The sequence below is a fragment of the Rhinopithecus roxellana genome, chromosome 7, assembly GCF_007565055.1.
Source record: "Rhinopithecus roxellana isolate Shanxi Qingling chromosome 7, ASM756505v1, whole genome shotgun sequence".
NCBI classification, from domain to species: domain Eukaryota; kingdom Metazoa; phylum Chordata; class Mammalia; order Primates; family Cercopithecidae; genus Rhinopithecus; species Rhinopithecus roxellana.
The window spans coordinates 53,196,139-53,208,226 of record NC_044555.1 but is presented as its reverse complement, the minus strand read 5'-3'; the positions used below and the strand labels follow the sequence as shown (position 1 = coordinate 53,208,226).

The window sequence follows — 12,088 nt, the reverse complement described above, 5'->3', positions numbered from 1 at the left end:
CAAAGCTTACTCAAGGAGACTTTGAACAATCCTTTATCTATTTTTAAAACTTTATTTTAGTTAACATCCCTCTCCCCAAAAAGCAAAACTAAGCAAGAAACATAAATCTCTCTAGTCACAGATGGCTTTCCTGGTAAATTCTACCAAATTTTTAAGAAAGAAACTATTAATTCTACACGAAATCTTCCAGACATTTGAAGAGAAACGACTACTTCTCAGCTCATTCTGAGGCCAGCATTACCTTGATACCAGAAACAGACCAAGGTGTTACAAAAAACCAAACATCAGTATCCCTCATGAACACAGATACAAAGTTTAAACAAGATTTTTTAAATGTATTACTGAATTTAATAATACACAAAAAGGGTGATATATCACAATTAAATAGAGTTTATCCAAGAAATGCAAGGTTGGAATGGAATATTACACAGCCATAAAAAAGAACAAAATCACATCCTTTGTAGTAACATGAATGCAGCTGGAGGCTATTATCCTCAGAGAATTAATGCAGGAACAGAAAATCAAATACCACATGTTCTCACTTCTAAGTGGGAGCTAAACACTGAGTACACATGGATAGGAGGAAGGGAACAATAGACACTGGGGCCTACTTGAGGGTGAAGGGTGGGAGGAGGGTGAGGACTGAGAAACTACCTATTGGGTATCATGCTGATTATCTGTGTGACGAAATTATCTGTACATGAAACTTGCAACATGCAATTTACCCATGTAACAAACCTGCACATGTAATCCTTGAACCTAAAGTAAAAGTTGGAAAGAAAAAAAAAAGAAATGCAAGGTTGGTTCCATATTTGAACATCAGTCAAAATAATTCACCAAATCAACTAACTAGAGACAAAAAGTATTTCAAAAAAATTAACTACAGTTAACAAACTTAATGGTGAAAGACAGAATGCTTTCCCCCTAAGATCAGGAAGAACAGAAGGATGTCTATTCTCACCACTCCTATTCATCGTCATCCTGAAGGTTCTCACCAATGCAATAGGGCAAGTAGGAGAAATGATAGACATACAGATTAGAAAGGAAGAAATAAAATTGTATTTACAGACAGCATGATAATCTACACAGAAAATCCTAAAAACCTATAAAAAGGCTAGAATAATAAAGGCATGAGATAAAAGTTAATATACAAAAATAAATTGTATTTCTATATACCAGCAATAAACAACTAACTGGATAAACAATTTGGCATTTTCTTACAAAGTTAAGCGTACACTTATCATATGACCCAGCAGTCCCGCTCTTAGGTATTTACCCAAGTGAAATAATTAGTTTACATAGAAACGTGTATGTGTTTTTAACAGTAGCTTTATTCGTAATTGCCAAAACCTAAGGAAAAAAAAACCCTAAGATATCCTTCAACAGGTGAATGGATAAACAAACTGTGCTATATCCATACAATGAAATACTACTTAACAACAACAAAAACATGCAAACTACAGATACACAAACAACACAAATTAATCTCAAATGCATTATGCTAAGTGAAGGAAGTCATACTATATGTTTCTATTTCTATGACACTGATGGAAAGGGAATACAATAATGACAGAGTACAGATCAGTGTTTGTCAAGGACCAGGGGTGTGAGAGGAATTGGCTGTAAGAGACATAGGGCAGTTTCTGGGGATAAGGGAACTATTCTGTATCTTGATTGTTGTAGTGGTCACACAACTGTACATGTTGTCAAAACACATAGAACTGTACAACAAAAGGGTAAATTTTATTGTATTTCAATTATGCCTTGACAGAATAAATTAGGGAAAAATCCATGTCATTTGCCATATAACAGAATAAAAACTGACCAATCAACTGTCAGATCATCTCAACAGAAACTGAAAAAAAAGCTCCCGAAAAAACCCAACATCAATTCGTAATAAAAACTTTTGCAAGCTTAAAAAAAAAAAAAAAAAAAAAAAAAGGAACTTCTTCAACCTGATAAAAGACATATACCAAAAAATCTATAGCTATTATCATACTTTATGGTGAAAAACTGAATGCTTTCTGCCCAAGATTGGGAACAAAGCAAGGTTGTAGCCTCTTACCTAGTCTATTCAATATTGTACTGGAGGTTCTAGCAAGTGCAATAAGGCAAGACAAATGTTAAAAAAATAAAAAAGCGGCCGGGCGCGGTGGCTCAAGCCTGTAATCCCAGCACTTTGGGAGGCCGAGACGGGCGGATCACGAGGTCAGGAGATCGAGACCATCCTGGCTAACACGGTGAAACCCCGTCTCTACTAAAAAATACAAAAAACTAGCCGGGCGAGGTGGCGGGCGCCTGTAGTCCCAGCTACTCGGGAGGCTGAGGCAGGAGAATGGCGTGAACCCGGGAGGCGGAGCTTGCAGTGAGCTGAGATCTGGCCACTGCACTTCAGCCTGGGCGGCAGAGCGAGACTCCGTCTCAAAAAATAAAATAAAATAAAATAAAATAAAAAAGCACAGAACAGAAAAGAAGAAATAAAATTGTCCATATTTGCAGATGACACAATTGTCTAGGTAAAAAATCTTTAGAATTCTACAAAAAAGCTTTGAGAACTAACAAGAATATCTAAACAATTGGAAATGGAAATAAAAATGCCATTTTCAATATCATAAAAATATGAAATACTCAGGGATATGTTTGACAAAAGATGTACAACACTTGTACACTAAAAACTAAAATGTTGCTGAGAGAAATTAAAAACCTAAATAAAGAGATGTACTGCATTCATGTATCTAAATATTCTTAACATGTTGATTCTCCTCAAATTGATTTATAAATTCTATGCAATCTTAATCCAACTCCGAGCAAGCTGTTTTGTAGAAATTGACAAGATAATTCTAAAATGTATATGGAAATGCAAAGGATCTAGTTTTCCCAAACAATTTTAACAAAGAACAACAACTTTGGAGGACTTACACTGCCTCATTTCATGATTTCTTAAAAAGTAACAGCTTGAACTGGGGAGGCAGAGGTTGCAGTGAGCTGAGATCGCGCCACTGCATTCTCCCTGGGTGACAGAGCGAGGCTTCGTCTCAAAAAAAAAAGGAAATATTTGTCAAACCCATGGTCACTAAGATTTCCCCCTAAGTTTTCTTCTAGAAGTTGTATATTTTTAAGCTTTTTGGTATTGGCGTAAAAATAGACATATAGATCAATGAAACAATCTGAAACAGATGTATAGATATTTGATTTTTGACAAAGGTGTCCAGTCAAAATGAATCACAGACCTAAACGTAAAGCTTAAAAATATACAACTTCCTAGAAGAAAACTTAGGGGGAAATCTTAGTGACCATGGGTTTGACAAATATTTCCTTTTCTTTTTGAGACGAAGCCTCGCTCTATCACCCAAGTGGAGTGCAGTGGCGCAATCTCAGCTCACTGCAACCTCCGCCTCCCCGGTTCAAGCAATTCTTCCACCTCAGCCTCCCGAGTATCTGGGACTACAGGCGCATGCCACCGGGCCTGGCTAATTTTTGTACTTTTAGTAGAGACGGGGTTTTGTCATGTTGGCCAGGCTGGTCTTGAACTCCTGACCTCACGTAATCCACCTGCCTTGGTCTCCCAAAGTGCTGGGATTACAGGCATGAGCCACTGCACCCAGCCAGCCAAATATTTCTGTTTTAAAATTTTTTTGAGACAGGATCTTTCTCTGTCACCCAGGCTGGAGTGCAGTGGTGCGATCATGGCTCACTGTAGCCTTGACCTCCCAATCTCAAGTGATCTTCCCACCTCAGTCTCCCCGGTAGCTGGGACTAAAGGTGTGCACCACCATGTCTGGTTAATTTTTAAAATTTTTGTTTTGTAGAGACAGGATCTCACTTTGTTCCCCAGGCTGGTCTTGAACTCCTGGCCTCAAGCAATTCTCCTGCCTCAGCCTCCCAAAGTGCTGAGATTATAGGCGTAAGCCACTACACCCAGCCAAGATTTTTTAAGTAAGATATGAAAACTGTTTAAGTATAAAAGAAAAAAAAATCAATAAATTGGATGGCATTAACATAATAAAGGTTTGCTCTTCAAAAGACACTGTTACAAATTGAAAAGGGCAAGCCACAGCCAGGGAGAAAATATTTGTAAAACACAGAAGTCCTCTGTTAAATATATTTAGAATATATAAAGAATTTTAATTCAATAATAAGAAAAAGATAAACAACCCAATTTAAAAATGGGGACAGATTTGAATAGATATTTCACAAAAGAAAACATACATATCGCAAATAAGCACATGAAAGGATGTCCAACATCATTAGTCATTACAGAAATGAAAATTAGAATGACAATGAGGTTCCACTACCCACACACACAGAATAGCTAAAATTCAAAAGACTGACCATACTAAGTATTGGTAAGAATGTGTAGCAACTAGAACCCTTATACATTGCTAGCAGGAATGTAAAATGGTACAACTGCTTTGGAAAACAGTTTGGCAGCCACTTAAAAGTTAAAACATACACCAACCATACACGAAAGCCATTTTACTCCTAGCTATCTACTCAAAAGAAATAAAAAAAATCCACACAGACTTGTGCGCAAATGTTCAGTGCAATATTTGTAAGAGCCAAAAACTGGAAACACCCAAGTGTCCATCAACAGGTGAATACAAAAACAAATTATGGTATAGCCGTACAATGAATAGGATGCCACTCAGCAATAAAAAAGAAAGAAGTTGTATATGATATATGCAACCACATGGATGAATCTCAAAATAATTGTGCTGAATAAAAACCAGAAAAAAACACATACTGTATGATTCCAGAAGAAAACAAATCCATAGTGACAGAAAGCAGATTAATGGTTGCCTGGAACCATTGTGGGGATATAAAGAAATATATATGAAATGGGGAGTAGAGGGGTAGACCAGGGAGGAGAAGGAGAGATTATAGAGGGATACAAAGAAAGTTTAGGCAATGAAGCACACTGTCATTATCTTGACTGTGGTGATGATTTCATGGGTGTATACATGTGTCTAAACTCATCAAACTGTATACTTTTTTTTTCTTTTTGAGACAGAGTTTCACTCTGTCACCGAGTTTGGAGCGCAATGGTGCAATCTGGCTTACTGCAACGTCCGCCTTCTGGGTTCAAAGGAGTCTCCTTCCTCAGCCTCCCAAGTAGCTGGGATTACAGGCACCTGTCACCATAGCCAGCTAATTTTTGTATTTTTAGTAGAGATGAGGTTTCACCATGTTGGTCAGGCTGGTCTCAAACTCCTGACTGCAGGTGATCTGCCCACCTCGGCCTCCCAATGTGCTGGGATCATAGCTGTGAGCCACCATGCCTGGCCAAATTGTGAACTTTAAATATGTACAATTTATAATATGTCAATTCTATTTCAATGAAGCTGTTTAAAAAAGTAACTGAACCTCAACAGGGGCAAGGATAGAAAGAGTTCTATACTCCTGGTCTTTAACAACAGTTCAAAGACATTGCTATCTTTAGGAAATAAGGCTTTCAAGTAGAACTTTAGATTTTGCAGTGTTTACTTCTAAAAAAAGAAAACAAAAAGCTATTTCTCCTTTTCTCCTGTTCCCAGCGTCCACAAGAGAAATGGCAGTTCAAGTTGTTCATACCTTCACTCGAGCTGCAGTGCCTTCCATTCCACGGTTCTGAGTCTCTTTCCGCTTATCTGCAACCTCCCGTTGTTTCTGGAGAGCATCCTTGAGACGCTTGTTGGCAGCTGCTGCCTAAATAAAATTGGCACATAGTAATGTTGAATGAAAGGTAAAAGAAAAAAAAAAAATCCCATTTCTAGCACATTAGTAAAGATAAAAATTACATGGGTTTTAGTTCCTATAGGAACCAGGTTTATAAATCTCCATGGACATAACGAACAGCTACTGCTTTGGTGCCTAGGGGAGGAATACACATCAAGGAAGTTCTGCAGACTAGGTGTCTAGAAATGTCACATATCAATATCACTTTGTTTTTTCAGGAAAGGCTCAAGTCCAATTAGGAAAAAATCCTTATTTGAACAGTACCATTTTTCATCACGTTTTTATCTGCTCACAGGTCATGGCATATAAACAGCGATCAAGATTTAGGAATTGCTTGTGAAGACTGGCATCCCTGGTTTCTCAGGACACTTGCTCGTTTAAAGGATATTACTTTGCAAGTATTTAAGCCTGAAGATGACAATATACTTGACCTAGCAGACTGAATTTTCTTACCTCCTCCGTTTTACGTCTGAGCACATTGGATTGTTTCTGGAAGTTTCTTTCAAGTTTCAGCAGCTCATATTGCCTCTTACGGTCCTGACAAGAAAAAAGTCAGATATGAATTGCTGTTCAGCTAGCTAAAATAAAACCTTATACTATAACTAAGGCGTCTAGATATGAATTGCTGTTCAGCTAGCTAAAATAAAACCTTATACTATAACTAAGGCGTCTCTCAAGACATCCTTGATTTGTAAGGTTAACTACAATACAGTGAGCTGCCTTCATCTCCTATGAGTCAAAAACTCGTAGTTCTAGAAACCATGTTTGTGTGTAGAGGGGAAGTAGTTTTTCCCTTTGGCTTATTGCTCTGTGGCCAAATTCTTGAGTCTCAGTCATAAGTCAACTACTAGAAATAATATCCTAGAATGTGAGGTCTGGAAGGAAGCTTAAAGATCATCTAGTGAACAGTCCTTTCCACATAGGTAGTTATTGACAGAGGTGGGATTCAGGTCTCCTGATAAATAGACCAGTATTCTTTTCCCATCAACCCTACCTGTCCATCCATTATAAAACCCAGGTGGCTGGCAAAAAAGAGAAAGCCTATCACATAGCCAACCACCTATAAAATTAAAGTAACTTGCAGCTAAAAAAAAGAGGTTTTTCATTTTTGAACAAAACAAGGTTAACCTGGGTACACACAGACATAAAGATGGAAACAATAGACATTGGGGGCTCTAAAAGGAGGGAGGGATGGAGAAAGGGGGGCAAGAGCTGAAAAACTTCCTATTGGGTACTATCTGGGTGACGGGATCAGTAGAAGCCCAAAGCTCAGCATTACGCAATATGCCCTTGTAACAAACCTGGTCCTGTACCCCCGAATCTAAAATAAAAATAAAAACAGGTTATTACTGAATGTGCTCTTTCTTCCCAGAGATTCAAGATAAAGAATACCAAGAAATACTATGGGATATCACCTGCTTCAGCTGAGCACACAATATTTAACTGCTTTGATTTCTTGGTCCTTTCCCTCTTCTAATAATCCATTAAGCTCCTTCTGGCTTCACTTGTTCCTATCGAATCTGGATAGAATGGTCAGCCATTTTTGCCATGTCTTTGCCAGCATACTAGAACAATTCATTTCATTCAACAATATAATATTTACTGTGCCATCAACTACATACTAGGCACTGGGCTAGGTGTCTATGATACAGAGATAAACATGACATGGTTACTACTCTTATGGAGATTACCAGAGAATACAAACAACATGCAACACAATTCTAATAAAATAAGTTGTGTGTTGAAATGAGAAGTCAAGATAATGAAAGAAACACAGCCAGAGGACTAAGCTAGTCCGGTGAAAAGAGAAAAGTCAACAGTCTTCTTAGCACCAGATTTCTTGAAAGAGAGGTCTATGTTTAGTGCTTCCAATTGTCATTACTGCTCACTCCATAATCCCCTTGTAAGTAGTTCCTACCAATTGTCCTGGAATTTCCTACTTGTTAAATTCAATGGTCTTTTTACAGTCACCATCTTCTTTGGCTTCTCTCCCAGCATCGTTAGCACTACCAATAACTTTCCCATACCATCCTAATTCTTTTCCTACCTTACAAATTTCATTGTCTTCTTTTCATTTTCTTATACATGAAATAGATTCTCAGCTGGGCATGGTGGCTCATGCCTGTAATCCCAGCACTTTGAGAGGCTGAGGCGTGTGGATCACCTGAGGTCAGGAGTTCAAGACTAGCCTGGCCAACATGGCAAAACCCTGTCTCTACTAAAAATACAAAAAAATTTGCCTGGCATGGTGGCATGTGCCTGTAGTCCCAGCTACTCAGGAGGCCGAGGCAGACGAATCGCTTGAACCCAGGAGGCAGATGTTGCAGTGAGCCAAGATGGCGCCATTGCACTCCAGCCTGGATGACAGAGTGAGATCAGGAAAAAAAAAAAAAAAAGAGATTCTCTTCTTAGCCTTCTTTTTCTATATATTCTCTGTCTCCATTATCTCATTACTCCCAAAGTTTCATTTTTCACCTCTATGCAGACAACTCTTTTTTTTTTTTGAGACGGAGTCTCCCTCTGTCACCCAGGCTGGAGTGCAGTGGCTCGGTCTCTGCTCACTGCAACCTCCGCCTCCTGGGTTCAAGTGATTCTCTTGCCTCAGCCTCCTGAGTAGCTGGGATTACAGGCATGTACCACCAAGCCTGGCTAATTTTTTTGTATTTTTAGTAGAGATGGTGTTTCGCCACGTTGGTCAGGTTGGTCTCGAACTCCTGACCTCGTGATCCACCCACCTTGGCCTCCCAAAGACAACTCTTAATTGCAAAGTCCAGTCCAACTTCTCCCTTGAACTCTAGGCCAACATTATCCAATAGTTTCTAGGTCTCTCCATCCCAAAGATTATTCTCCTAAAACCAACTGTGTCTCTTCAAACTAGCTGTTTCCTCTGACTTTCCAGTCACTGAAAAGCCCACAGTACTTTTTGTTGCCCTATTTCCTTCATTTTTTGAAAGGTAGATTTTGCTTTAATAATGATTAAAATCATTCACTAAACATTATTGAGTGTGCACTACTTGCCAGTCACTGCTCTAGACATTGGAAATACAGAAGTGAGCAAAACAAAGATCCTTGTCAATGTGGAATATATATTCCTGTAAAATGTAAAGTTGTCATCACTTTACAGAGATGTCTCCTTTCTTCTTTTGTTCTTAACAGTTTTATTGAGATATAATTCACATACCATACAATTCACTCATTTAAAGTACATGATTCAGTGGCTTTTGGTACATTCACACAGTTGATGTAAACATCACCACACTTAATTTTAGAACATTTTCATTAACACAAAAAGAAATATACTGTTTAGTGATCACCCTACAACCCCATCACCCCACCCCAAAACCCTGGACAACCACTCATCTATTTTTTGTCTCTACAGATTTTAATGTCCTACTCTGGATATTTCATATAAATGGAATCCTATCATATATGGTCTTTTGTGATTGGCTTCTTTCACTAGGCAAAATGTTTTCAAGCTTCATCCATGTTGTAGCATGTATCAGTACTTCATTCCTTTGTATGGCTGAATACTACTCCACTGTATGGATAGACCACATTTTATTTGCCCATTTATCAGCTGATGGACATGTTGGGTTTTTCCACTTTTTGGCTATTATGACTACTGCTGCATAAACATTTGGGTACAAGCTTTTGCATATATGACATATTTTTGTATCTCCTGGGTAGAGAAAACTAAGAGTGGGATTGCTGGATCATATGGTATCTCTAGGTTTTTATTTAGCCTTTTGATAAACTGCTAAACTGTTTGCCAAAGCAGCTATACCATTTTCCCATCCTACTGACAATGTATGAGGCTTTCAGTGTCTCCACATTCTTGCTAAGACTTACTATCATCTGTCTTTGTTTATAGCCATCCTAGTAGATCCTAGTAGATGTGAAACTGCATCTCATTGTGGTTTTGATTTGCATTTCTCTGATGGCAAATGACGTTGAGCACCTTTTTGTATACTTATTGCTTTGCCCATTTTAAAACTGAATTATATTTTTATTGTTGATTGGTAAGAGTTCTTTTTTTTTTTTTTTTGAAATGGAGTCTCACTCTTATCACCCAGGCTGGAGTGCAATGGCACGATCTCGGCTCACCACAACCTCCGCCTCCCGAGTTCAAGCGATTCTTCCACCTCAGCCTCCCCAGTAGCTGGTATTATAGGCATGTGCCACCACACCAGGCCAATTTTTTTGCATTTTTAGTAGAGATGGGGTTTTTCCATGTTGGTCAGGCTGGTCGTGAACTCCCGAACTCAGGTGATCCTCCCGCCCCGGCCTCCCAAAGTGCTGGGATTACAGGTGTGAGCCACTGCGCCCAGCCAGTAAGAGTTGTTTATCTATCTTGGATATAAGACTCTTATCAGCTATATGATTTGCAAATATTTTCCTCCCAATCTATGGACTGGCTATTAACTTTTTTCTTCTTCTTCTTCTTTTTTTTTTGTTAGAGATGGGGTCTTGCCATGTTGCCCAGGGTGGGATCAAACTCCTGGGCTCAAGCAATCCTCCCACCTTGGCTTCCCAAAGTATTGAGATTACAGGCGTGAGCCACCATGCCTGATCATATTCACTTTCTTGATGGTATTATTTACAATGCAAAAACTTTTAGTTTTGTCTCCTTTTGGTTAGCTGTTTGTACTTTAGGTGTCACATCTAAGAAATCATTGTCTAATCGAAAGTCACGAAGATTAACACCTATGTTTTCTTCTAAGAGATTTATAGTTTTAGCTCGTACATTTAAGTTTTGGTCTGTTTTAATTTTTGTATATAGTATGAGAGCAAGTTTCTTTCTGAGACAGAGTCTCACTCTGTTGCCCAGGCTGGACTGCGGGGGCACGATCTCAGCTCACTGCAACCTCTGCCTCCCAGGTTCAAGTGATTCTCCTGCCTCAGCCTCCCGAATAGCTGGGATTACAGGCACGTACCACCATGCCCAGTCAATTTTTTTGTAATTTTAGTAGAGACAGGGTTTCACTATGTTGGCCAGGCTGGTCTTGAACTCCTGACCTCAAGTGATCCACCCGCCTCGGCATCCCAAAGCGCTGGGACTACAGGCATGAGCCACTGTGCCTGGCCAGAAGTTTCAACTTCATTATTTCGCATGTGACTATCCAGTTGTTCTAGGACTATTTGTTGAAAAGACAAAATTGTTTTCCTCATTGAATTGTCTTGGCATTACTGTCGAAAATCAACTGGCCGTAAGTGTGTAAGTTTATTTCTGGATTCTCAATCTTATTCCATTGACCTATATGTCTATCTTTACACAGTACCACACAGTCTTGATTACTGTAGCTTTGTAGAAAGTTTTAAAATCAGTAAATGTGACGTTTACAAATTTGTTCTTCTCCTTGAGTGCTTTGAATAGTCTAGGTCCCTTGCATTTCCATATGTATTTTAGAATCAGCTTGTGAGTTTCTGTGAAGAAACCAGATGGAATTTCATTGGGATTGTGTTGCATCTGTAAGGCAATCTGAAGGGTATTTCATCTTTGGAATATCAAGTCTTCCTGCCCATGAACGTGGGATATCCTTCCATTTATTTAAGGCTTCCTTAATTAAATTCAATGATGTTTAGTAGTTTTCAAGTATACAAGTCATACATTTCTTTTGTTAAATTTATTCCTAAGTATTTTATTTGTATTGATGCTATCATAAATGGAATTCTTTTCTTTTCTTTTTTTTTCTTTTGAGACGGATTCTCACACTGTCGCCTGGGCTGGAGTGGTGCAGTGGTGTGATCTCGGCTCACTGCAACCTCCACCTCCCGGGTTCAAGTGATTCTCCTGCCTCAGCCTCCCGAGTAGCTGCGATTACAGGTGCCCGCCACCACACCTGGCTAGTTTTTTGTATTTTTAGTAGAGACGGGGTTTCACTATGTTGGCCAGGCTGGTCTCGAACTCCTTACCCTGTGATCTGCCCACCTCGGCCTCCCAAAGTGCTGGGATTACAGGCATGAGCCACCGCGCCCAGCCCTGGGATTGTTTTATTAATCTCATTGTCAAATTGTTAATTGCTAGTATATTAATATACGACTGATTTTTTTGTTTGTTTTTGAGATAGAGTCTTGCTCTGTAGCCCAGGCTGAAGTGCAGTGGCCTGATCTCAGCTCACTGCAACCTCTGCCTCCTGGGTTCAAGTGATTCTCGTGCCTCAGCCTCTCAAGTAGTTGGGACTACAGGTGTGTGCTACCATGCCTGGCTAATGTTTGTATTTTTAGTAGAGACAGGGTTTCACTGTGTTGGCCAGGCTGGTCTTGAACTCCTGGCCTCGGGTGATGTGCTTGCCTTGGCCTCCCAAAGTGCTAGGATTACAGGTGTGAGCCACCGTGCCCGACCACAACTTATTTTCTTACATTGATCTTACAT

At 39.3% G+C, this 12,088-nt stretch overlaps 1 protein-coding gene across 1 annotated transcript in view; it reads right to left on the bottom strand.

Moving 5' to 3' along the window:
* KIF4A (kinesin family member 4A) overlaps positions 1–12,088 on the bottom strand; it is a 129,424-nt gene that overhangs the window by 28,977 nt on the left and 88,359 nt on the right. The window contains exons 19-20 of the mRNA XM_030934074.1: positions 6,169–6,252; positions 5,572–5,685 (exon numbers count right to left, since the gene is read on the bottom strand). Coding sequence (XP_030789934.1) covers positions 5,572–5,685; positions 6,169–6,252 — 198 coding nt within the window. The remainder of the gene's footprint in view (positions 1–5,571; positions 5,686–6,168; positions 6,253–12,088) is intronic.